Below are 23,933 nucleotides of genomic sequence, written 5' to 3'. Positions count from 1 at the left end.
GTTGACTTTGTGAAGAAACAATTAAAAGCTGTCTTTGAAAGACTTAGCGTGGAGCAACAGAATTTGGAAAATAATCTTTCAGACTGGAGTATTAAAGTAAGTGTGAAGCAGACAGTAATTTATCAATTTGTCATTGGTGTTAAATAAAAACAATCATTTAATTTACTTTTCAGATAGTAGATCATTATTCAGAAGAAAGGAGGAACCTGCTGAGTGAACTGCCAATGGAATTAGAAGCTTTGGAATGCCCATACCCTGATTTGAAATCTTCAATTTTTAATGAGTTCTGTTACTTTACCAATAAATATCAAAAGAAACTTCAAGATTTTGATCTGCTGTTAGAAGACATAAATAGGTAATAACATAAAACTACTTGAATTATATAGATTTTTGCTACTACATTTATTTTTTGGAAGGTTACTATACTTCTGGTCTACCATTTTCAAAGGTACTATGTGATTGAAATACAGTCAATCGATAAATGTTTAGATTGAATATTTGTTGAATGGAAATGGTTCTTTTTTCCCTCTTCAAAATGATTTCTCTGAAATAGTGGTTTTAAAGGTTTTTATAAGTTGAAACATGATGAAAATAGCCTTCTCACTGAGCTCTCTACCACACAGGGAAGAAATAGTTTTTTCAAACATGAAATTTTAGTAACTATGGATTTTCATTTCAAGATGTGAAATGCTTCTTCACTGGAGATTTACAGATCGGTAGTAATAATTGGTTGCAATGAAAAATGTAGTTATGGAATTAGGGTATTTGTAATCCACCGTGATTTTCTCTTATGTATAAGCCATAAGTATATTTTGTAAATTTTTAAAAACATGCTAATTTTTTTAAAAAGTGTCCTTTTGGTTGTAATCCTTTCTTGCATGACAAATATACTGTTAAGTGATTTAAAATTCAGTTTTGGCAGGGTCAACTTCTCTAGTGTAAATTCTATATTAAAATTCATTTCATGAACAAACTCAGAAATGCCATGTGGCTCAGATCAATAGTTTACCTCATGTAATGTTTGGCATATGAAGTTTCTGGGGAATGTTTTGTATGGAAATACACTTTTTATTCTATTATTCTATTCCCAAAGAATATGTATTTAAAAAGAAAGAAAAACTATTGCAGAGATACATTTATAGTGTCCTTTTACTAAGGGCTGTTACTTTGAAACAGAAGAAAATAAAAATGACAAATATTTGTATTTCTTACATTTCTTAATGAATTGTTTATAAATGAAATGCTTCTATATGAAATTGCTAATGTTAAGAAATGAATAACAACAAGGAAAACCTTAAATCCAACCAAGTAGAGTTATTTGCTTTAGTAGGTTCTTGACCCACAGTCTCCAGTTACTACTTGTCTGCACACTCGGCGAGGCAATCCTAGGTGACATCTGAGTCTTTCCTGACCCAGCCTTCTTTCTTACATCTCTGTGGTGATGGTCTCATCTTCTGCCCTAACAAACATGTTCTGGTCTCCTAAGAGCTTCATTGCTCCCACTTCTCTGCCTTCCACTTTTCCTTTCCATATTGCAATAAAGCTGAGGGAGAAAAATGAATAATATATCATTTATACGTGTTGATTAATTGATGATGGGAAATCAGTCACAGTGATGTATTGACTCAACCATGCACTTGATTTAAGTCACTAATTGTAAAATAAACATCCTTTCTCCCTTCCCTATCCCAACCTTATTTAAAGAAGTTTAGAGAAAAGGAGAAGGTGTGTGTGTGTGTGTGTGTGTGTGTGTGTGTGTGTGTTTGTTATGTGACAGATGTATTACTGTCAGATTGATTCAGGCTGTAAGAAAGATAAATCTGACTCTGTTCTTTTTATTATTTATTTATTTATTTATTTACTTATTTATTTATTTGAAACTGTTTATTTTTCATCAACCTTATTTCCGTTCTGTTAGAATTTGTGGAAGAACAGCTCAGGACCACTCAGTGGTTGTTGCTACCCACTCAGTAGCCTGAGCAGTGGGCCTGCAGACCAGCCTTCAGTGGCAGGCTGAGCACTCCAGTCTTCAGTAGGAAACTGCTGAATGGGCACAGAGGGCACCCGCACGCCTTCAGACCAGTCTGCAGCCTCAGGCTGAGCAGCAGTGAACTCAGGAGCAGGCGCAGTCCATTCACCCTGAGATTCCTCCTTGGTCACAGCCTTTTCAGCAGCGGCCTGCTCTTCCTTCTCAATCTCTTCAGGATCTCTGTAGAAGGAAAGATCAGGCATGACTTCCCACAGGTGTTCACAAGAGATGGTGCCACACATGCGTAGTACTTCCCGGGCCACCATCCACCACATCAGACCCACTAAGTGAGCCCCCTTGTTGTTGCAAGGGATGGCAATGTCCACGTAGTGCAGAGGAGAGTCTGTGTTACACAGAGCAATGGTGGGCAGGTTAACATAAGACGCCTCTGTGAGAGGCTGCTGGTCAGCCCTGCGGTCAGTCACCACCAGAAGTCTGGGCTCCCGGAAGGCTGCCTGGATCTGGTTGGTGAAGGTTTCAGGGGTGAAGCAGCTGGCAATAGGAGTTATAGGTATGTTGTTTATAAAAATGAAAAAGTATTCTACACATATCCATTGATTTTCTTGATGAATCTGATCCAATATTATTCATTTTTTTCAATAAATGTTTATTAACCTTCTATGTTTACTAACCTTCATTGTGTTAAATATTCTTTTACAACCTATTTTTTTTATTATTACTTGCATGGTATTACAATATATGGTTGTATCACAAAAATTCAACCCACTACCTGGTTTTGCAAAGTTATTTATTATATATTTTGATATTTGTTTAAAAACCTTGACACAGATAACTTTTTCACTATATTTTGAGTAATCCCATGATTATTCTTTTAAGATGAATTTTTTAGAAAAGGAACTAATAAAGAGTGCAAAAAGCTCTAAGGCTTGTGAGAATATTAAAAGTCATAAAGTAATTAAGTATTTTCAATTATGTATTTATTGAAATACAATGTATTAAATGTAGGTGAAACCTACAAAAGTAGGTTTAACCTAATAAAGGGTAAAGGGGGCCAAATACATAGTAAAGGAAGGTGATCTGACTGTGGATGGTGGGCACACAATGTAATATATAGATCATATGTTATAAAAATGTACACTTGAACCAGTATGATCTTATTAACTAAGGTCACCACAGCAAATTTAATAATGATTTTTTAAAAAGTGGGTTTAACCATATTGCTTTCCTAGGAAAATAGAAACAATTTATACTTTCACCAACAGTCTATCATTTGATCCATCTTGTAGGCATGTTGATTAGGGCAGTGAATATTGCCATCACCCATAAATAGCACCAGTGTCTTGTTAACATTCTCTTTCTCTTTTTTGATATTTATCTACATAGCACAGTGGGTGTAGCATTCCTGTTCTTATGTGAAACTTTTGCCAGCAGAATTGACAAAAAGATAAAAGATAAAATAAAAGCCAATATCAGAAGCCAGTACTCAAGAGACAGTGAATGGCCCTACATAATTTTGTTTTAAAAATATTTGATTAAACAAATAGTTACATGTTTGATTGTTGCTTGATGAATATAAGATAGAAGAAGAGGGAAAGGAGCATAATAAATAACTAACATTTGCTTACTTGATGAACTCAGAACAAGTTATAACATTGGAGTCTTAATTACCAGGTGGCATTTTTCTCTGAGAATGTAGTCTCAGACTTTTGGAAAGTTTCATTTCCTGGGCATGTCCAGTCTCAGGTTCTACATTTCTGGTCTGGGCTGATTGTGTGTCAATCAAGGGTGGTTAGCAAGGAGAGAAGTGCTGAGAAACGGAAGCATAATTGTTTGAACACTAATGTGTTCACTTAATCACAGTGGTGAAATGACCCACTCAAGCAATATTTGGGGTCACTGCAGCTCCCATTTAGTCATTGTGTATTCCAACAGGGATTGTCCAACCTTACCTTGGAATTTATATTTGTTGGGGTTGCAGGAGGAAATAATTATAGGTTAAGAGCTTATTTTTGTCATATAGATTTAGTAGCTTTCTCTTAAAATAAACACATCATTGAAAACAATTACTTTATGACTTTTGAACCAACAGCCATATTTTGTGATTATTTAACCTACTTTGGTTTGCTGTGGGAATTCTCTTGGCTATGGTGGAATGCATTTTATCAAGGGAAAACAATGGGTCCATGTTTTAAGGTATACTCAAAATTGGTCTTTTTTTTTTTTTTGCCTTTGCTTAATTAATAACTCAGCCTGTATAGTATCTGTACATTATGTTTATTTAAATTTATTTGTGAAAAGTGTATCTAAGAATAGTGGCTATAAATGTTTAGGCCAACAGTCTTTTTTTGTGAGTATCACTGCAGCCCACTTCTGCCTTCTTGATATAATTGTTTCAGCCAGGAACTATAGGCTAATGATGCACGAAGCTACACTTCTAATACATTGGGAGACTAGAAATTTGGGTTTTACAAAATCAAGGAGTGAGAATCATTGATGAGAAGTTTCTGTTCTTCCTTGGGTGTGAAATCAAATTAACCTTGAGTAAATCAGATTGGAGAGAATGAAAACATAGCAGCTTGACTGATTTGTGTCCAAGACAATTGACATGTTATTTTTTTTGACATGTTATTTTTTAACCTGGCTAATACAAATAGAATTTGTTATTAAAATAATAAAAAATATGTGTAGCTCTGAGCAAAGAGAAGATTAAAATTTCTATGGACACAATAGCTGAATTGCGACATAGAGGAATTATATCACCTATTTATACTTCAAATCAAATGTTCATAACAAGTTTTTCCTACTCTTTATATTTTGAAGATCAACTGTGGGTAAATATAATACTTAGAGGAAATTTTTTTATGTGTGTTTTTTTTAAACTGAGGCTATGGAGAACTAGTAATGTAAGGAATTATAATCGCCATGCTCACAGGTTTATGTTTATTTGCCATATTAGTGCCTATAAAGGAATATAACATTGAACATTGTTAATGTCTAAACAAAAAACAAACTCAGAAAAGTTCCATCACTCTTCTAATTCATCTTTTTAATTTCTTAATGATTACAGGTAGATTTGAGGTGATATTGTAGAGTCTTTAGTGATAATTAAAATTTTAGAAGCCCTCATGATGGTTAATTGTTTTCTCATGCTATTCCAAAGAAGTAGACCGGTTTTATCATTCTCGCTTTTGAACCTGGAAAACTGAATCATAATGTCTATATAAAGTAATTTTATTCAGTTCAACTTTGTTGCAATTTAAAATGTTCTTATGCTCTAAAAATGAAAAATAAAATGGATAACATGGAGGCAGATTTTAGCTTGATAAATTTAAAAAGTAATGAGGGCAAATCATGTGTTTGTAGATTATCTTGTCTTTACTAATTCTATTCATTTAAGTTTGAGTTTTTTGTTTAGTTTATTCGTCCTAAAAATGATTGTTGGTGTTGAACACTTGTCTGTTTCCAATGAGCTGAGGAGAGTTATTGTATATGCTGGCCTCTGACCACCTTGGGTCTGCATCTCTTTAATCTCTATAGCTTTCATTATATTTTCCTTCCAAAGTGAATATTAGGATGCTACATTAAAAAATAATTTCTCTTTCCTTCACTTAACTATCAAATAGGATATCTGTAGCTGTAAGCAAGAGAATACACAACTCAAGTGAAAGCAACTTTAACACGAAGTGCAGAGGTAGAGAAGTCAAGTGCAGTGAGGTCTGGTTTTCTGCATTCTCTTGCCCTGTCTTCCTGCAGGTTAGAGGACTTCCCACCAGACAGCTGTTGCTCCCCAACATAACACTCAGGAGCAGAAAGACCCCTTTTCTTCCTTCTGACTTATCTTAAGATCTAGGAAGCCTTTTCCCAGAAGACTTTTCACACTTCATTGGCCAGAACTGGGTCTTTTGTCCATGCTTATCCCAAACACTGGCCAGAGGAATAAGAAGCTTGTGAATGATCATTTGTGAATGTCTTAAGGTTAATCAAGATTTACTCCCAGAACTGGAGAAAGCTCACCTCCCCTGGGGGAGGTGGGGAGGGCTGTGGAAGAGCGCTATGGAAGAATGTAGATCTTGAATAAAATCAGGATTGTGGTGGACAAGAGCAGGAGTAAGGGCAATATCTTCTACAATTACCTTTTCCTTACATTTTTTATGATGAATATAATTACTTACTATCTGGCATATAGGGTAGTTGAGTCATTACTTTTTACTTTTAACAGTCTGTTTTATCTTGATTATTTTTTCTCAAAACTTCCACTAGTAACTATTGCCTCTTAAAATTAGTGGTGGATGGATGTAGGAAAAAGGATGGATTAGGAATCTTTTTTTTTAAAATATATTTTTATTGATTTTGTACAGAGAGGAAGGGAGAGAGAGAGATAGTTAGAAATATCGATGAGAGAGAGTCATCGATCAGCTGCCTCTTGCACACCCCCCACTGGGGATATGCCCGCAACCAAGGTACATGCCCTTGACCAGAATCGAACCCGGGACCTTTCAGTCCCCAAGCTGACGCTCTATCCATTGAGCCAAACCGGTTTCGGCATGGATTAGGAATCTTGACATCATCCCAAAGTATACATTCTGCCTCCAAAAAATACACATTCTAAGCAAAAATTGAGCTTTCTATGCAAAATATTATTTAAAAAAATTATAAGTAAAAACAACATGTTTGCTATGAAAATAACAATTGCACCTTCCAAATAATTACATAGCCTTCTCTTCTGAACAGATTCTCATCCCTAACCCACCTATAAGAAATTCTGGAGTCATTACTTTTAGAATGCTGCCATATTTTCACTTTCCTGACACTCAGAAGAATGTGGTCCAAGGTCTGATGGGTCACTCTGCTGTGGATTCTTCAATTCAGTGAATTATGACCATACTCCTGAGATCCCAATTTAATTCTAGCTGTGAACTCCTACCTGCATAGCCAGACTGGGCAGAGCCTAGGGACTGTGGAGGCAAGAACTGCTAAGTGGGAATGGATCCCGTGGGAAGAAAATGTACACACCAAAGAAAACCCGAGATGCAGGTTCCTTTGGTCAGAGATGAGTCTGAGGCCAGGGAGCTCATGTAAGTCAGTCTGAAAATCAAAGATAGATTTGTCTTTGGACAATAGACCTGTGGTGCGGTGGTGGGTGGGAAGACAGTTTCAGGAACCGGGCTGATTAGAATTGGTGTTTGGACGGATCGAATATGGAAAGTCAGTTAAAAAGTGAAGTCAAGGTATCTTTTCTAGAGGGTCCGACCCAATGCAGCCAGAAAAGCAGATGGTGTGAGAGCTCTCTTTCACCCACATTCACCACGGTGGCTACTGCAAGCATGCTTCTTAGTGGAGGAGCCTTAGGTGTCCCCTGACAGTGCTACACTAGAAGAGATTCTCTTTAGGCCAGATTTACCATGGCCGTTTCCACTCTCCAGGCCTGTCCTCATTTGCTGAGCACTGTCATCAGCAAGCTTCAGGAAGCACTAATTACCTTTTTGGCTGGAAAACTCCCTTCACTCTGAGAAAATGTAAAACAACTTTCAGCCAGTTTGTAAACATAATGTTTAGTTTCATAGACTTGTTTTTGTTGTTCAAGTACCTATCACCCTTATGAATTTTATTTACCACTTTCCCCCTCCCCCCCTTACTTCCCCTTCTCTCTCACTCCTTCCCCTGCCACACACTCAAATGTATCTTGATGTCATGACACCGGATTCCAGGGAAACGGTTTAAATATGACTACTGAGAAAACTGGTAGCTAACTTAATTGGAAGTCGGTTTTGGATTTTCAGAATGATTCAAATAGGTAGAAATAGGGAGAAAATCAGTCTCAGTCTGGTTGAATTCTCATATCCCCATAGTCCTCCTTTTCTAAATTATCTGTTTTACCTCGTATCCTGGGAAATCATGATGGAATGAGATCAGTGGATTTCAATGTTTGGGACAGGAGATGGTGGATGGGATTGAGGGGCAAATATCTCATACATCCGCAGGCTGAAATTCCCTGAAGTGTTAGAAGTGCCCAACAAACCTGGAAACTGTAGGATTTTAGTGTGCTATTTTAAAGATAAAAATTACAAAACAACTTAAATTAGAAAATTTGGGTGGATGAAAAGAATAGAAATTGAAGAGACCTGCCAAAGATCTTTTGTCTAAGGATATTTTAAAACTTGCAAAAGCGTAGGATAATTGTAAAGTCTTCTTTAAATTTTTTTATTTTATTTAAAACGACAGTCATTTTTCCCTAATTCAGAAAGGGGATAAGTGATCAGAATATCCTTCAATCTGTGTAATTTAGCTAATTCTTTCATCACAATCACCAGCAAAGCAGTTAAATGAAACAAGAACTTTGGAAGGTAAAAGCTAATCCTCGTTATTTTATAAAGCTAAGCTAGTCTGTATAGATTTTTCTGAACAATGGAAAGCTAAAGGTTGGATTAGGAAAGAAAAAATGTCCAGATCTGAATTTAGAAATGCAGATATATTAAATTTGATTTTGTTTTGGAGTGTATGTAAGAAACGACTACTTAGTTATTGTGAAGAGGCTATTATGTCTGAATTTTACCATCCGAAGACTCAGGCCTTGCACAGTGGTGGGAGTTTTCTCCCTCACAAGCAGCATCCTAATGGAGATGCTTGATTGTGCCATTAGTATTGCTGATGGGAATATTTGCCTCAAGATTTAAGCCTGCGGCTGTGGAAACTGCTATGAATACTCTAAAAATAATAATGTTGTGAGTATTTATGTATGATTTCTTTTCAGATTTTTTTTTTATTCCACATATATTGGAAAATGACTTACAATTTGTGTAATTGTGATAATTGGAAAAGCTGTTGAAATGAGGTTTCTAAAATCAGTAAGAAGAGCAAAATAAATGTAATCATTGTTCATGACATATTTGGTTTTAATGTTATATTATCATTTCAGACATTTAAGGGGTTTTAACATTGTCATTAAAATGGCACCTAAATAATTCACACGATGTATAAAAATTCAGCGAGCACCACACATTCGACTGCTACTATATTTATTTATAGCAACGTACACTGCTTAATGTGTGCTTTTATTTGAAAAGCATTTTTATAAATGTTTGCTGTTTGCAGTTTCTCTTTGAGCAAAAATCTTGTACCGCCATTCAGTATGAGAGACCGTCAACGCAATTAGCTTAGAAGTACTTCCTTTACCAAAAAATTGAAACTATTTTTGAAATGATGGGTAAGAAAGCTTGTATATTACCTTAGGTCCGGTTCAGTAGAAGCAATGCTGAGACAGAGATTGCAACAAGTGATTTGTTGGGCAGTGCTCTCTGGAGAAGGGTAGTGAGGGAAGCAGAATAGAGGAGGGGAAAATGTCTCTGCAGAGATCTCAGTGGGAATGAGCTGCAGTTTGCTCCCACAGTGAAACTCTGCAGCACAAATGGTATCACATAGTTGGTCCCATCTTGGGGTAAGTAGGGTGGGCTTCTTATAATCAGTCATAAGTTGTGGTTAGTTCTTGTGTAAGAGAATAGGCTTCTGCCTGAGGCAGCTCCCAATTGGTTCAGAAGGAAGGTGCATCTGTGAATTATCAGTATTTTGGTAATGGGGATTCTGCCTAATAAAGGTGATCTGTCATGGTTTCAAAGCATCCTTTATACAGATGTATGACAATGTAAAAGAGCAAAAGAAAATTTCTGAATTTAGACTCTGTCTCTTCCTCCTCCCCAGCACACATTCCCACAGGCACCCACCCACATTTGTAATCAAATAAAGGTAGAAATCAAACTGTGTTAAAGTCCCTGTGCTTATGGAAACAGTTTAAAAACATGAATGAGGACAGGGACTTTAGGTCTACTCATTATTGTGTCCGTGGTATAATAATAGAGAATTCATGTGGCTAACTCTGCTATTAAAATGCATTTATGTTATCATGAATGAAAATGAGTTCCTTGAGAGAACGCCAGAGATATTGCCCTTGAAGACTTGAGAGTGTTTTAAATGCCAAGTACACTCAGGCAAGCTTTTCTCCAGGCTCAATATCCCTATTTGAAACGCTTTATTTTCAGAAGCCTTTGACTGTCTATACGTGCCCAACCGATTCAAACAGAACAAAACACTTAAGGTGTTCAATGAATGAATTCTTCTCAAATTCTTTCTCTGCAACAAATTAGGCCATACAGAGGAACTGTAGAGTATCCTTCCCGGTAGAACATCTGTAACCCTCTCTCTCTTTCCCCCAGTTATAGAGTTGTTAGAGATTATCTTCTTTGAGAAATATCTTTTCTTTCTTTATGCTTACCAGAATAATGAAATGCTTTACAGATACTAGGTAAACTTGTGTGAAGACAGTGGAATTCCTATTAGTATCATTGGTTTAAAGAGTTTTATTATTGTTTTAAATTGTCAAATTTAAAACGAAAAATTTTTTAAATTGTACAGTTATTGGTAAGATGACTTGAAGGGATTCTCTTTACAAATGATTTTTAAAAAATATATTTTATTGATTTTGTACAGAGAGGAATAGAGAGTTAGAAACATCGATGAGAGAGAATCATTGATCAGCTGCCTCTTGCACACCCCCTACTTGGTTGGGGATGTGCCCGCAACCAAGGTACATGCCCTTGACCGGAATTGAACCTGGGACCTTTCAGTCTGCAAGCCGACACTCTATCCACTGAGCCAAACTGGTTTCGGCTACAAATGATTTTTTTAATGTTCTGAAATGTAATCTTATTATTTTTTCACAACCAATGTCTACTCTTACCCTAGAAAGTGAGATGTTGAGAAGGTAAAGTAAAAGATAACTTTAGACTTGCTTTTAAAGTCAAACTTGAAATGAAGTGTGTTCCTCAGGCCTTAGTTTCTGGTATCTAATTGTTCATTTAACTGTCTACATTTGTATTTTCCTCCAGTCTAGAAATAGGAACTTTGTTGAATAAGCAGAATTTCTTTTTAATCTGTATCCTATATAATAAAAGCCTAATATTCAATCAAAGTGTAATATGCTAATGATATGCTAAGGCCACTCAACCACTCGCTATGATGTGTACTGACCACCAGGGGACAGATGCTCCAACAGACTAGCTTGCTGATGGGGTCCAGTTGACCAGACACACCCTGGAGATGGGTCAGACACACCCTGGAGCCTTCCCATGGTCCCTCCACAGCTGGCCAGCCTCCCAAATCTCTCTTCAGCCCTGATCATGCACCAGTGGGATCCCTCTTGCATTCTGGGCTGAAAGATTCCCCTCACCCCCCAAGTGCACGAATTTCATGCAACGGGTCTCTAGTGTTTAATAATTTATTTCCCAATGTTTTAAAATTTTCATTTACTAGTCATATTTTAAAAATATTAGGCGAGTTAGAATAAACATTTTAACAATACTATGTCTCATTGTCAAACTTCTTCAAATTACTCCTAGAACTCATGGCAAGACCAAATAAAGGATTGAAAGAACCAATTATAGTAGAATTTAGAACCTTTTCAATAGCAGATATTTAGTTTGGCTAATGTATTAAAAAAGAGAGAGAGAGAGAGAGAGAGAGAGAGAGAGAGAGAGAGAGAGAGAGAGAGACTTCATTTTAGGTAATCATCCTTACTTGGTAATAGCTTGAAGAGTTTGAGGTCCCTCAAACTTCATGATTTCTTAACAACATGTTGTAATATTTTTGTCGTTTCCAGAAACTTCCAATTAAGTGAAGAAGAACACTGGATATACCAGGCTGTTTTGGATCAGTATCATGGAGATCTCTGTGGCAGAAGAACTCTGTATCTGGACATGTTACAACGGTATTTTCCTCACAAATCTAGGCATGATTTGGTGAGTACTGGGGGGTTGTTTTCATGATCCATAACTGTTAAGTAAAATATATATATATTAAATGGTGCTCCAAAATTTAGTTATTCCTCAGCCTAGAAAATAATGGTGTTCTAGGTTGAAGTCTCATATTTGAAGTCTGTGTGGCCCATAAGAAGGTAGGCGACCCCCCCGGGCAACTTTTGCTCTTCCGTGCTCACTTGCCCCAGAGATCGTCACTGTGCCTCCTTGGTTGCTCTGTTAGTATTGGACTTCAGGTGTGTATACAGTGACCTGCCCACCATCAGAGGTTATTTCATCTTTGGGTCTTGCTGGAAAGTGGAATGCCTGCTTCTGCTCTGTGGCCCACAGAGCTGCCACATGTTAGTCCTAGTCATGGGGAAGTCAACACTCACCTTGAAGGCTGGTTCTTATCTATACCATCCCCACCATCATAACTCTGTTTGACCCCTCTACATGGCTCTGACACACAAATGCCTCAAATTCATAGCCATGCCTAAAATTTCCCTGAGAAGGGCCTGGAAATACTTGTTTCATTTTTCTAGTTGACAAGACAAGAACACAAAAGTTAGCTTGTTACCAATTTCATAAAACTCACCTTAAAATACTAGTATATCTATATCTATATCTATATCTATGTCTATGTCTATGTCTATGTCTATGTCTATGTCTATGTCTATGTCTATTGTCTATGTCTATGTCTATGTCTATGTCTATGTCTATGTCTATGTCTATGTCTATGTCTATGTCTATATCTATCTATCTATCTATCTATCTATCTATCTATCTATCTATCTACCTATCTATATAAAATAGAGAAATATGCTAATTAACGGGGATGCCATATGGGTCCACCAGACAGGAGGAGGTTGCGTGCCCAGCGTTGGGGGTGGGGCAGCAGGGGCCTCCATGCACTTGCGCTGGGGGAGGGCCTGATCAGCAGTGGTTGCTGCTGCTTCAAGGTTTGGAGAGGGAGGCAGAGCAACTCAAATGTAGGCAGCACTGCATGATTTCAAATTGTGCGCTGGATGCCTACAATGTAAATAAGCATGTAGTCTATACACTTAACTTTTAAGTAGACCAGCCTATAAAATATCACATAATCTGCATTTTTATAAGTGTTTTAAATTATGCAAAGAAGAACAATACTAACATGTATATAGAGTTTCCCTTATGCCGGGCATGTGTATAGTAAACCCCTGTAGCACATATAACAATTGATAAGGGAAGTACCATTGTTATACTTATTTTACAGATGAAGAAATTGAAGCAGAGGCCAAACAGCTATACGATCATCATCTATCCACTCCCCCACCCTCCCATAATTATTTGTTTTAATTTTGAGCTATAAATAGGAGGTACTTGTTATATATACCCTGGCCAGTGTGGCTCAGTTGGTTGGAGCATTGTCCTGTACATCAAAAGTTCACAGGTTTGATTTCCAGTCATGGCACATACCGAGGTTGTGGGTTCAGTCCCAGGTGGAGTGTGTATGAGAAGCAAATGGTTGCTATCTCTCTCTTTCTCTTTTTCTCTCTGAAAAAAGACACACAACACACCACATTAAAAAAACATGTTATATAATAAATAATTCACTCTAGAATTTTTAAAAGTCTTAATTTATTAAATTAGATCTTTCTTTTTATCCCCTGTCAAATCTAGTTGCTTCTGTGACCAGCTGTCATTTTTATATTTGTAGACGTTTTTTTATATTTGCCTACTATTTACATAATAAAGATTTTTACATATACTTCTTACAGTGGGCTGATTAGTATGCATTTCTGCATGGGGCATGCTTCCTTTCTTAATGTTTGACAGGTTTTAAGTGTATTTTTGGCTTAGGGAAACAAAGCTAAAAAGTTTACCGAACAGATTTTGAGCAGTGGATGTTTGGTGTAAGTGAAGCCATAGCCTGTTTCATCATGTGCCTGATTAAACAAACCTGTATTATTCTTTTAGGTGGGACCAACCGTTCCCTGATTTCGACCTTCTTTTTTCACACCATTTAGAGGTTCAATAATGTATCAAATTCAGAAACATCATCTATACAGTACTGGCAAAATAAAGAATTATTTAGGTCAGTGACTCAACTTCGGGAGACACATTTATATAATGAGCATTTCAGAATCACCTACAGATATTTTTTCCAACCACTCAGGCTCTCTCTATTCCTGTTCCTCCCCTCAAGGCTGAGATCTCCTCTGCTTGGGATTCATGGGCAACAGGAACCTCTGGTGCTGATGTGAGAATGCCATGTCCCTCAGGAGCGTGGGATGGGAAGGGCTAATGTCATTTCTATAATTACTTTAAGTTTAGACAACTTAACATCTGAATGTTTCCATTATCAAGGGCAAATTGAGTTTTCAGGATTATTGTAACAATTTTTAATGCTTATTAGCACATGTCAAACTGCTGAAGCACTTAAACGAATTGTTAAAATACCAGAACTAATTTAAAGATGGAGTATTTTTGAAATTATATATAGGGGAAATAATGCTTTCTGCTCATAGATTCATTGCCATGTAGAAGTGGAATTTATTATAGGGCCGCCTGTGTCTGACTCCATCCTGTATGAGGAAACTATGGATTTACAGTCCCCAGTCACCAGTTAGCCACAGGCTCAGAACTCTGGGACAGGAACCAAGTCCAAGGTGCTGTATGAACTATTAAGATGTTTGTCCCCACTAAATATCCGTTGTTATAATTTATTTTATTCATTTTCATAACAATGACATAAGGCATAGTCTCACTTTCGTTGTAAGTGTAATGAGTGTATTAATATCCATCCGTTTTCTTTTCAGGTTGAACATGAGAAATGTTGTGACCAGTATCACTTTGCAAGGGAGCAGCGAAAGGTCCTGCTATCCAATTGGAGTAAGAATAGGAGGGATTTTATACAGAAGGCTGTGCTGACACTTGCCGAGGCCTGTGCGGCTCATGAAATGGAGAGCACATTGGCCAAGGACAGGAAAAAGCAGCAGGATTTGTGTGCTGACCTGAAAGCCAAGGTGAGAGAGATGCTTTGCACAAGGTATTTCAGTGTTTTCATGGGTATTCAGTTAAGAATCCACTTTTCCCTCTTGTTCAAATTCTAACTAAAGTTCATTTTCTTTAAAAAGCCTATTTTGAATAAAAGTGTTAGTTCAAACCATGAACAATCAAGAATTTCATAGGGTTCGAGCCGAAGTTCCGCTAACAGGAGCTTAATATTGAAGTCCTGATTGGGAGATGAGAGCCTACAGCCAAACCATACGTGCTGCACGCCAGAGTGAGGTACTGGGTGAAAACACAGAGTGTAATTGTACAGTTACCGTCTGATGCTGGCTCAAAGATTCGTGAACCTCTCCTTCACATTTTAAAAAAGGGTCAAGTTATGGAGAGGAAAGAGAGTCTGTGAAGAGATATTTTTGGAGAGCTTGATGGGCTGTGTGTGAGACCTCAATAAAGTGAGAGGGCGAGGCGATGGGGTTTCCTTCCTCCTCACACCCAGTGAGGCGCCTCTAGGACGGCTTGGGGAGGTTAGTGGGTCACCCCTGTAGTTGGAGGCTTGAGGACTGGTGCCTGATGTTCAGAGGAGCTATCTCTGGTTTTAATTTTTCCTATCCACGAGCACAGTATATGCTTACATTTATTTGTCTTTTTTTTTTTTTTTTTTTTTTTTTTAAGTTTCTTTTTGCAGTATCTTATAATTTTCTGAGTACAGGTCTCGGTTAAATTTATTCCTAGGTATTTTATTATTTTTGAAGCAATTGTGAATGGGATTGCTCTTTAAGTTTCCCTTGGTGATAGTTCATTTATTGGTGTATAAAAATGCAAACAGCTGGAACCGGTTTGGCTCAGTGATAGAGCGTCAGCCTGCGGACTGAAAGGTCCCGGGTTCAATTCCGGTCAGGGGCATGTACATTGGTTGCGGGCACATCCCCGATAGGGAGTGTGCAAGAGGCAGCTAGCTGGTCGATGTTTCTCTCTCATCGATGTTTCTAGCTCTCTATCCCTCTCCCTTCCTCTCTGTAAAAAAATCAATAAAATATATTTTAAAATAAATAAATAAATAAAAATAAAAATGCAAACAACTTTTGAATATTTATTTTGTATGTTGCTACTTTACTGAGTTCATTTGTCAGTGCTGGGTGTTTTTGGTGGAATCTTTAGGGTTCTCTATGTACAGTATCAGATCATCTGTGAATAATGACAGTTTTACTTGTTTCCAACGTGGCTGCTTTTCACTTACATTGAGTAAGAGTGGTGAAGGTGGACATCCCTGACGTATTCCAGATCTTAAGGGAAACACTTTTCGATTTTTCCCATTGAGTATGATGTTGGTTGTGCGTTTGTTATATATGGACTTTATTATGTTGAGTTCCCAGTTTGCTGAGAGTTTTTATCATAAATGGGTGCTGGATTTTGTTAATAGGTTTCTGTGCATTTATTGATATGATCATATGATTTTTTCCTTCATTTTTTAAAAATGAATCATGTTGATTGATTTGTCGATATTGTAGCAATCTTCATCCCAGAAATAAATGCCCACTTGATCATGGTGGGTGATCTTTTTAAAGTATTACTAACTTTGGTCTGCTAATATTTTGTTGAGAATTTTTGCATCCATGTTTATTAGGAATATTGTCCTATAATTTTCTTTCTTTGTAGTATCTTTATCTGGTTTTGAAGTTAGGATTAGGCTGTCTTTATAAAAGGAGCTTGTGAATCTTCCCTCTTGAATTTTTTTTTTTGACTAGTTTGAGAAGGACAGGTGTAAGTTCTTCTATGAATGTTTGGTAAAATTCACCCGTGGAGCCATTTAGTCCAGGACTGTTGTTTGTTGTGAGTTTTTTTTTATTATTACTGCTTCAATTTTGTTAGTTATAATCAGTCTGTCCAGATATTCTGTTTCTTCTCGATTCAGTTTTAGAGGATGGTATGTTTCTGTAAATTTATCCATTTCTTCCAGTGTGTCCAATTTGTTGGCATGTGGTGTCAGTCTTTTTTATTTCTGATTTTATTTATTTGGGTTCTCTTGAACTCGATTTTATTGAATAAATACTTGGGAGTGGAATTGCTGGATTATAAGATTCAGGTGTGCTTAGTTTAGTAAATACTGCCAAATAGATTTTCAAAGGTTGTTTATAGACATTTGCAACCACTTTCAGTTCCATATCCTCACCTACATTTGTATTGCCAATCTTTAACTTTAGCTTATCTGGTGGAGGTATAGGATTACCTTATTATGATTTCCATTTGCATTTAGGATAAAGATATTGAACAACTTTTCATATATATTTGGCCATTTGGATATCCTCTTTTGTAATGCCACTTAAGTCTTTTGCTTATTTTTATTCTATTGGGTTATCTTTTTTTTTCTTATTCATTTGTATATTCTCTATATTTTCTGTTTGCAAGTTATATTTCTTTTAAAAAATATATATTTTATTGATTTTTTACAGAGAGGAAGAGAGAGGGAAAGAGATTTAGAAACATTGATCAGCTGCCTCCTGCACACCCCCTAGTGTACATGCCCTTGACTGGAATCGAACCTGGGACCCTTGAGTCCCCAGGCCTATGCTCTAACCACTGAGCCAAACAGGTTAGGGTGTTGTATTTCTTTTTATTTTCTCCCAATCTGTGACTTGTCTCTTCACTCTCTTAATGGTGAGTTTTGATGAACAGAACTTCTTAATTTAAATAAAATTGCTTTCTTTTTAATTTTTAATTGTGTTTAAAATGTGTTCTATATAGTATAGCCACCCCTTTAAGTGTACTGTTCTATGAATTTTGACAAATGCATGACATCACCACAATCAAGATATAGAAATGACCCATCACCATTCAAAACTTCTTCATACTCCTTTGTAGTTAGCCCCTCATCTACCTCCAGCCTGTGGTAAGGAATCTCTGCCCATGTAGTTTTTCCCATTCTATAATCTTAAATAATAAAAGGCTAATATGCAAATTCTTCCATGGGGAGGAGGGTGAGAGGGCCTAAGCCTTCAGTTGGACATCCCTGGAGGGCTCCCAGAGGGTGAATGCGACTGAGGGACTCTCCCAGCCACCCGTGCATGATTTTCATGCACTGGGCCTCTAGTGTCATATAAATGTAACCATATAGTTTGTGATCTTTTGAGTCTGATTTTTTTTCACTTAGCATAATGCATTTGCAATATAACCATGTTATTATATATATTAATAATTCTTTTTAAATTCTGAGTAGTATTCCATGATATGCTTTATCACCATTTATCCATTCACCATTGTTTCCAGTTTGGTGCAACTTGTATTACTTTGTTTATAGCCTGTCCTGAGGGAGAGACTTGCCCCTCTTGCTTCTTCTCTGCAGTAGATTCTCAGAAGACACTTGCCAGTCTGGTAGGGGAAGAGGCTTTATGCTCTCCTGGTTCAGCCTCAGTCTCAGTTAGGCAGGACCTACGTCCCTGGGCTTTGGGGCTAGAACCTACTCAGTAATCCTGCCCTCCTCCCCAGGGCAAACAAGTCCTGCCTGGTATCTTGGTGGTACCTGTGCGGGAGAGTGCTTCCTGCCCCTCCCCAAGGGGAGGAGGGTTTCTTTGTTCCCCTTCCCCAGTTGTAATGAGTCCACCCTGGGCCCTGCTGGGTTTGCTGCTCTTCATCTCTCCCCACCCCTGGGTGCTTTTGTTCCTCCCTCACAGACTTGCACCACCTTAGGATGCTTCCTCTGCTCCCCCATTCGGACCCTTATGTTCTTATGAGCATTCTGTGAGGTATGTGGAGAAAAATCTATAAGGGGGTGTAAATTCCCCTTGTGTCTGTAGCTTCCATGGCTTCTTCTATACAGCAGCAAATTAGAAAAAATTAACTACAAATTTGTTGGTGGCCCAATGGCACCAGATGTTAGACTGCTGGAGTCAGACTGGACCTTGGTTTAGCAACTTTGGTACTGGCTAGGAAAGAATTCAGATTCAAGACTCAAACTATTATATAAGAGAGTCACAGAGGTAGAAGAAGTGAGTGGTAGAAGAAAGGGGATCAGGAAACAATTTCCAGAGGCAAAAGAAGGGCCCTTGGAGCTTAGGAAAGAGGAAGGAAAAGGTTATGGGGGCAGAGGGGGAGAAGGGGAGAGAGGAAGAAGTGAGGGAGAAGAAAGGGAAAAGCAGAGGTGTGTTCTGGGCTGGGGGGAGTGAGGGCAGACTGGGTCCCTCCATCCTAATGGCTTTTAAGTGTGAAGATTTTAGGGGAGGGTTCAGGAGAGGATCCCAATTGAATATTCATCAGCTTTCCACTGGTGTCCTTTCAGGGTCGTGGGCTTCACTGATTGGTTGGTGCCTGGGTAGGGTCATTAGTTAATGTAGCTGGTCCCGAGGTCAGCTCTGGCCTTGTTTGTCTGGTTTTGCTGCTTTTCTGGGCCTGGAGCTGAAACACAACCCAGGCCTAGATGTATTTGATTGTGGGTTAGATCCCCATTGTCCTGGGGGCTTAATGCTTAAGGACTATTCTTCAGCCTCCTTATTTGTTCCCCCTCTAAGAGCATGGCCAGCAATAAGAAAATTCAGGGGGTCTGAATCTCATGACCACCGATATGCTAGGGCTAGATCCTCATTTTCTCAGTTTTGTTCATTACAGGCACCCGGGGCTTTCTACCCTGGTGACCTTCTGAACCTGGCTCAAGAGCCTTGCTCTATGCATGTCTATCTAACTGCCAACTACAGAGTCATTATGGAGCGTTAGTTGCAGTCTTCGTCTCCACTTCTCAGGTGGCTTGTCTTCCTCAGGTGCTCTGCCTCAGGTAAGCGGGTTCTCACATTGCCTCTCTTCTTCGAGCCCTCTGTTTTTCTTCTTGGAGCCATCTCATGCTACTTTATTGCACTGTGGCCTCTACACTCTGGTTGGTTCAAAAAAAGTTCTGATGTTATAGGTTATTTCACTTTTTATTGTGTTTAATGTGGGAGCAACATTTTTCTACATCCTAAATGGAAGCCGGAATGACCTCATGAAATGTTCTCTATCAGTCTTTTATGTACCCCATTTAAGAAATCATTGGCTAGTGGCAAGGGTCATTTTCAAAGGCATTCTCCTGCCACAGCTAAGGAGACCCCCAAAACAGTGCAGTGGAACTACAATAAATGAGAGTCTGAAAGGTGGAAGCGAAGGAGCTGGTCAGAGGAAAATATGTATGGCCCACACCAGGGGAATTTCTTGAGAACAGTTCAGCTCATGATCATGGCAACAGAACTAGCAGGAGAGCAAGAGTCAGCATTACCCACCTGCCAGGTTTGCTTGGGACAGTGTCAGTCACCAGTATGATCAGAACTCTGCGGTCCTTTCCTTGACCTCTCTTCTCCTTTTCCCTCCCACCTGTGTACTGAGGGTCTAAGCATCTAGGGAATGAAAGATGTCATCTTCTGAATGAAGAGGGAAGAGTTGATTAATCTTGGAACGAGACCATTTAATTTTTAATCAAGACTGTATTTTGTGACTTCAAGTGACTTTGAGATCCTTTGAAACCCAAGAGGGAGCCCTGGGCTCTGTCACTACTTTTCATCGAGTGACAGAAACATCTGAATGGGGATAAACACAATGCTGTGCTTTTATTATTTCCCACACATTGTGCTGTTCAGTGTATCAGGCATACTCTAATAAGAGCCCCCTACATCTCAGCCTTCCAATAGATGCTTAATTGGGTATTTTCTCCTTTTATCATCAATGACAAATCTAAGTTAAAATGTGCAGGGGTTTCTCCAGAGTGCCCACCCACTGAAATTAGCTGCTTGGATCCTAGACACAAAATAGGGAGTGTCTTGTGACCATGGTCACAAGAGGATGAACAAATATCTCTGAATTTTTGGAGATGAAGCCTCCCAGGATTAAATTCGGACAGAGAACGGAGAAATTGGTGCATAAATTACACTGTGCTAAAATGGATTTTATTTCCCATAGAGACGGTGTTATCATTGGTGTTTGTGTTCCTGATTAGGGACTGAGGTGCAAGAATAGATAGCCAGGACCAAAAATACATCATAAAAAGGGTAACCCTATCGATTCTAATACTAATTTAAAATATCGAGTTATGCTCATGATTTTTTTTTTTTTTAACCTGGAAGGAAACTCTGAGATTTATCCCCCTCCTGCATTTTCCAAGTCTGAAAGCTGAGTCCTGAGAGATAAACTGACTTGCCTGAGGTTCACGCCAGCTCATTTGACTTGAAATTCAATATTATCTCAGCCCTACAAAGCTTTGCATACAATCATCTTACAGAATAATAGAAGATATTTATTATGCTGTGGGCTCCAATGTGCTATAAACTAGACCCACAGAATGTGAAAAATATCACTTCATTGTATCATAAATTTGACCTTTCTGAAACTAACATGCTAGCTATAATAAACATTAATTAAACATTTAACCATAATTTTGTTTTCGGTCTTGGAATTTAAAAGGGCTTCTAGGAGTTGATTTAGATGGTGTGTGTCTTTTAAGAATAGTGTTAGAAGAATTTTGAAATAATGAATTTCTTTCTCTTTTTCTGTTTTGGTGTTCTATCAGTTACAGTTGCTGTAGCAAATAGAGGCTTTTAGGCTTCTTGCCAGAGGCATAAGAAGGAAGTGGGGGAGTAGAACTTTCATTCTTCTCCCACAAAACCTGCTCTCTGATCTCCTAATCTTTCCCAGATTACCAGCTCTGACCCAGATCACTAGCAAGGTGTGGGCTTGCTTCCTTAGCAGCCTGGAAAGCTCATTCCCAGATCCCTCACACACATGATGTCTTCTGCAGCCATGCTGGATGGCCAGGTGCCTCTAGGAAAAGTCAGCTTCACCTGGATTTCCCAGTGCCACGTGAGAGGCCTTAAATTGTTAGTTTGCCAATTCTCCCCATTCCTTTTATGACTGTTTCAAAGGGTCACCAGTCCTTACAAGACCCTTACCTAACACCATACACTGTCCTCACCAAATTCTCAAGAGACTCTCCACCTCCTATGTATATATATATATAAAAGCCTAAGTGACCCAATGACCAGTTGACCAGTTGCTATGATGCACACTGCCCACCAGGGGGCAGACACTCAACTCAGGAGCTGTCCCCTAGTAGTCAATGCACTCTCATAGCAAGAGTGCCGCTCAGTTGACCGACCTGTCCCTGTGGCCCACCAGTTTGGTGGCAGCCACTCCCTCCCTCAGTAGTCCTGTAGACCCAATCTCTGGAGAATGGGCCAGGCATCGAAGGACCAGTGCTGTTGGCATGATCTTGACCAGGGGTCTTCAAACTACGGCTTGCGGGCCACATGTGGCCCGCAGAGGAGTCTGATCCGGCCCGCCAGTTTTTTGGGCAGTGAGCGCAGCCGAGGTGTTACAGTAGGAATTAGTAGTTCATATAGTCCGGCCCTCCAGCTCTCTGAGGGACCGTGATCTGGCCCCCACTTTAAAAAGTTTGAGGACCCCTGATCTTGACAGTGCCACAGGCCTCCTGCAAGTTGGCTTCAGGCATTGCCACCGCTTCTCCTTCCTAGATGTTCTGCAAAGAAAAAATACATATAAAAATGGCTGCCAGGTGGATCCTGACAACCTGCGCAAACATCAGCAGGACAGATCTGGATCCTGGGCTGGTAAGAGAGTTCACCATCCAAAGGGCCAATTGCACTCTCCCCTCCCTCTCCCTATCTCCCTCAGGGTTGGTTCCAGATGATAGGCTCATGGCTGGCAAGCACCACTGCTGTGTTGCAAATCTCTTCCAATTGGGACTGACTGGTGCAAGCCTGCTGCAGGTGCAGTGGGGCCAGGATGAGTGGGAGCAGCAGGCAGAGCTGCAGGCGGTATTGAACTTCCAGTTTCGGCCTGATCCTCGCAGGCCACTCCATCCATGCATGAATTCATGCACTGGGCCTCTAGTTTTATAAAAAAAAGAAGCCATGAAGGGATGAAATTGACTCCTAATTCTTGCTTCCCCACCCTATGTCTTTCTGTTTCTGTAGCCTCTGGCTTTCCTCCTGATAAGGAATGTGATGCCTTCTACCTGTTCATACCCAGCCCTCCCCTCTGATTTAACATGCTTACATGATTCTGATCCATGTAAGCATGTTAATACTTAGTTTTAATGTTTATCACTTTCCTTATCTTTTTTCCTCTTACTCTGTGGGGTATTTCTCCCAGCCTGTAAATATGGTTAAGTCTTTCTTATCCAAATAAAATATTCTCTTGACTCTAAGTCATCCTCTCATTCCTGGGTGGTCCCTAATCTCTACCCTTTTGCTTCAAATCAACCTTTTGGAAGAATAACCTATATTGTTTTCTTCAGGACCTCAGACCCCTTCATGTTACCACAATCCTTTCCTCTCCCAAGGTCACCAGTGACCTCCATATTAACTAATTCATTCTTCCATCCTTAGTCTAGTGGACCTCTCGGCTTCATTTCTCACTTTTGATTACTTATTCTTTGACATCATTCATTCCGTTAACATCTAAATAATTATTCATGTGACCACATCTGAGGGTGATTTTTAGTTTTCCCATGTATTGTCATTACTCCTAAAACCCTGGTGTCCTCCAGGTTTCTGTCTTTACACTTCTCTCTTCTCTCTTTACTTTGTTAGTTCCCAAAACCCTTATGACTTTACCTACTTTATATGCTAACTAGAGGCCCGGTGCATGTGATTTGTTCACTGGTGGGGGACGTGGCCTGTAGAAATTGGCCCACAGTGGGAGCATCACTCATCCCAGTCGGCTGAGTCACTGTAGACCCACCTCTGAGCAGCTGCTCCCTGGTCCAGCATCTTCTGTGGAACTGGAACACCTGCCTCTCCAGTGGACCCAGTTGGGGCTGGACCCAGGGACAATATCACTGAAAGGTGGAGGAATAGGGCTCAATCCCGTGGCAGCCACGAACCCACCTCCCAACCTCCAGGGTCAGCTCTGCGAGCCCAGAGGAGATGGTAGGGAATGAGGAGGAGGAGCCTGGGGTGAGGAGGTGATGACCACAACCTGGGTTCTTGTCCATTAGCCAGGGGTTTGCAGCAGAAGCAGAAGCTCATCCCTTTCACCTGAGCAGTGCTCCCACTGTGTAATGCACTGACCACCAGGGGGCAGCTCCTGTCTTGAGCGTCTGACTCCTGGTGGTCAGTGCATATCATAGCGATTGGTCAACCGGTCATTCTGGTTGCTCTGCCATTCAGTCACTGGGCTTTTATTATATATAG

General features: G+C 39.2%; 1 protein-coding gene and 1 pseudogene across 2 annotated transcripts in view; one reads left to right on the top strand and one right to left on the bottom strand.

The window, feature by feature from the left end:
* Positions 1-23,933, top strand: part of CCDC148 (coiled-coil domain containing 148) — a 166,899-nt gene that overhangs the window by 18,821 nt on the left and 124,145 nt on the right. Inside the window, exons 6-9 of the mRNA XM_084891466.1 lie at positions 1-96; positions 174-355; positions 11,640-11,778; positions 14,577-14,783. Of these exons, the coding sequence (XP_084747592.1) occupies positions 1-96; positions 174-355; positions 11,640-11,778; positions 14,577-14,783 (624 nt within the window). The remainder of the gene's footprint in view (positions 97-173; positions 356-11,639; positions 11,779-14,576; positions 14,784-23,933) is intronic.
* LOC311626883 (small ribosomal subunit protein uS2-like) lies at positions 1,937-2,667 on the bottom strand (annotated as a pseudogene). The gene is made up of 2 exons: positions 2,662-2,667; positions 1,937-2,601 (listed from the first exon to the last, which is right to left on the bottom strand). The product of its transcript is annotated as a small ribosomal subunit protein uS2-like (transcript).

Source organism: Pipistrellus hanaki (assembly GCF_964339955.1).
Source record: "Pipistrellus hanaki genome assembly, chromosome: 8".
Taxonomy (NCBI): domain Eukaryota; kingdom Metazoa; phylum Chordata; class Mammalia; order Chiroptera; family Vespertilionidae; genus Pipistrellus; species Pipistrellus hanaki.
Note: the sequence above shows the minus strand (reverse complement) of the source record. Positions and strands in the feature narration are given on the sequence as shown.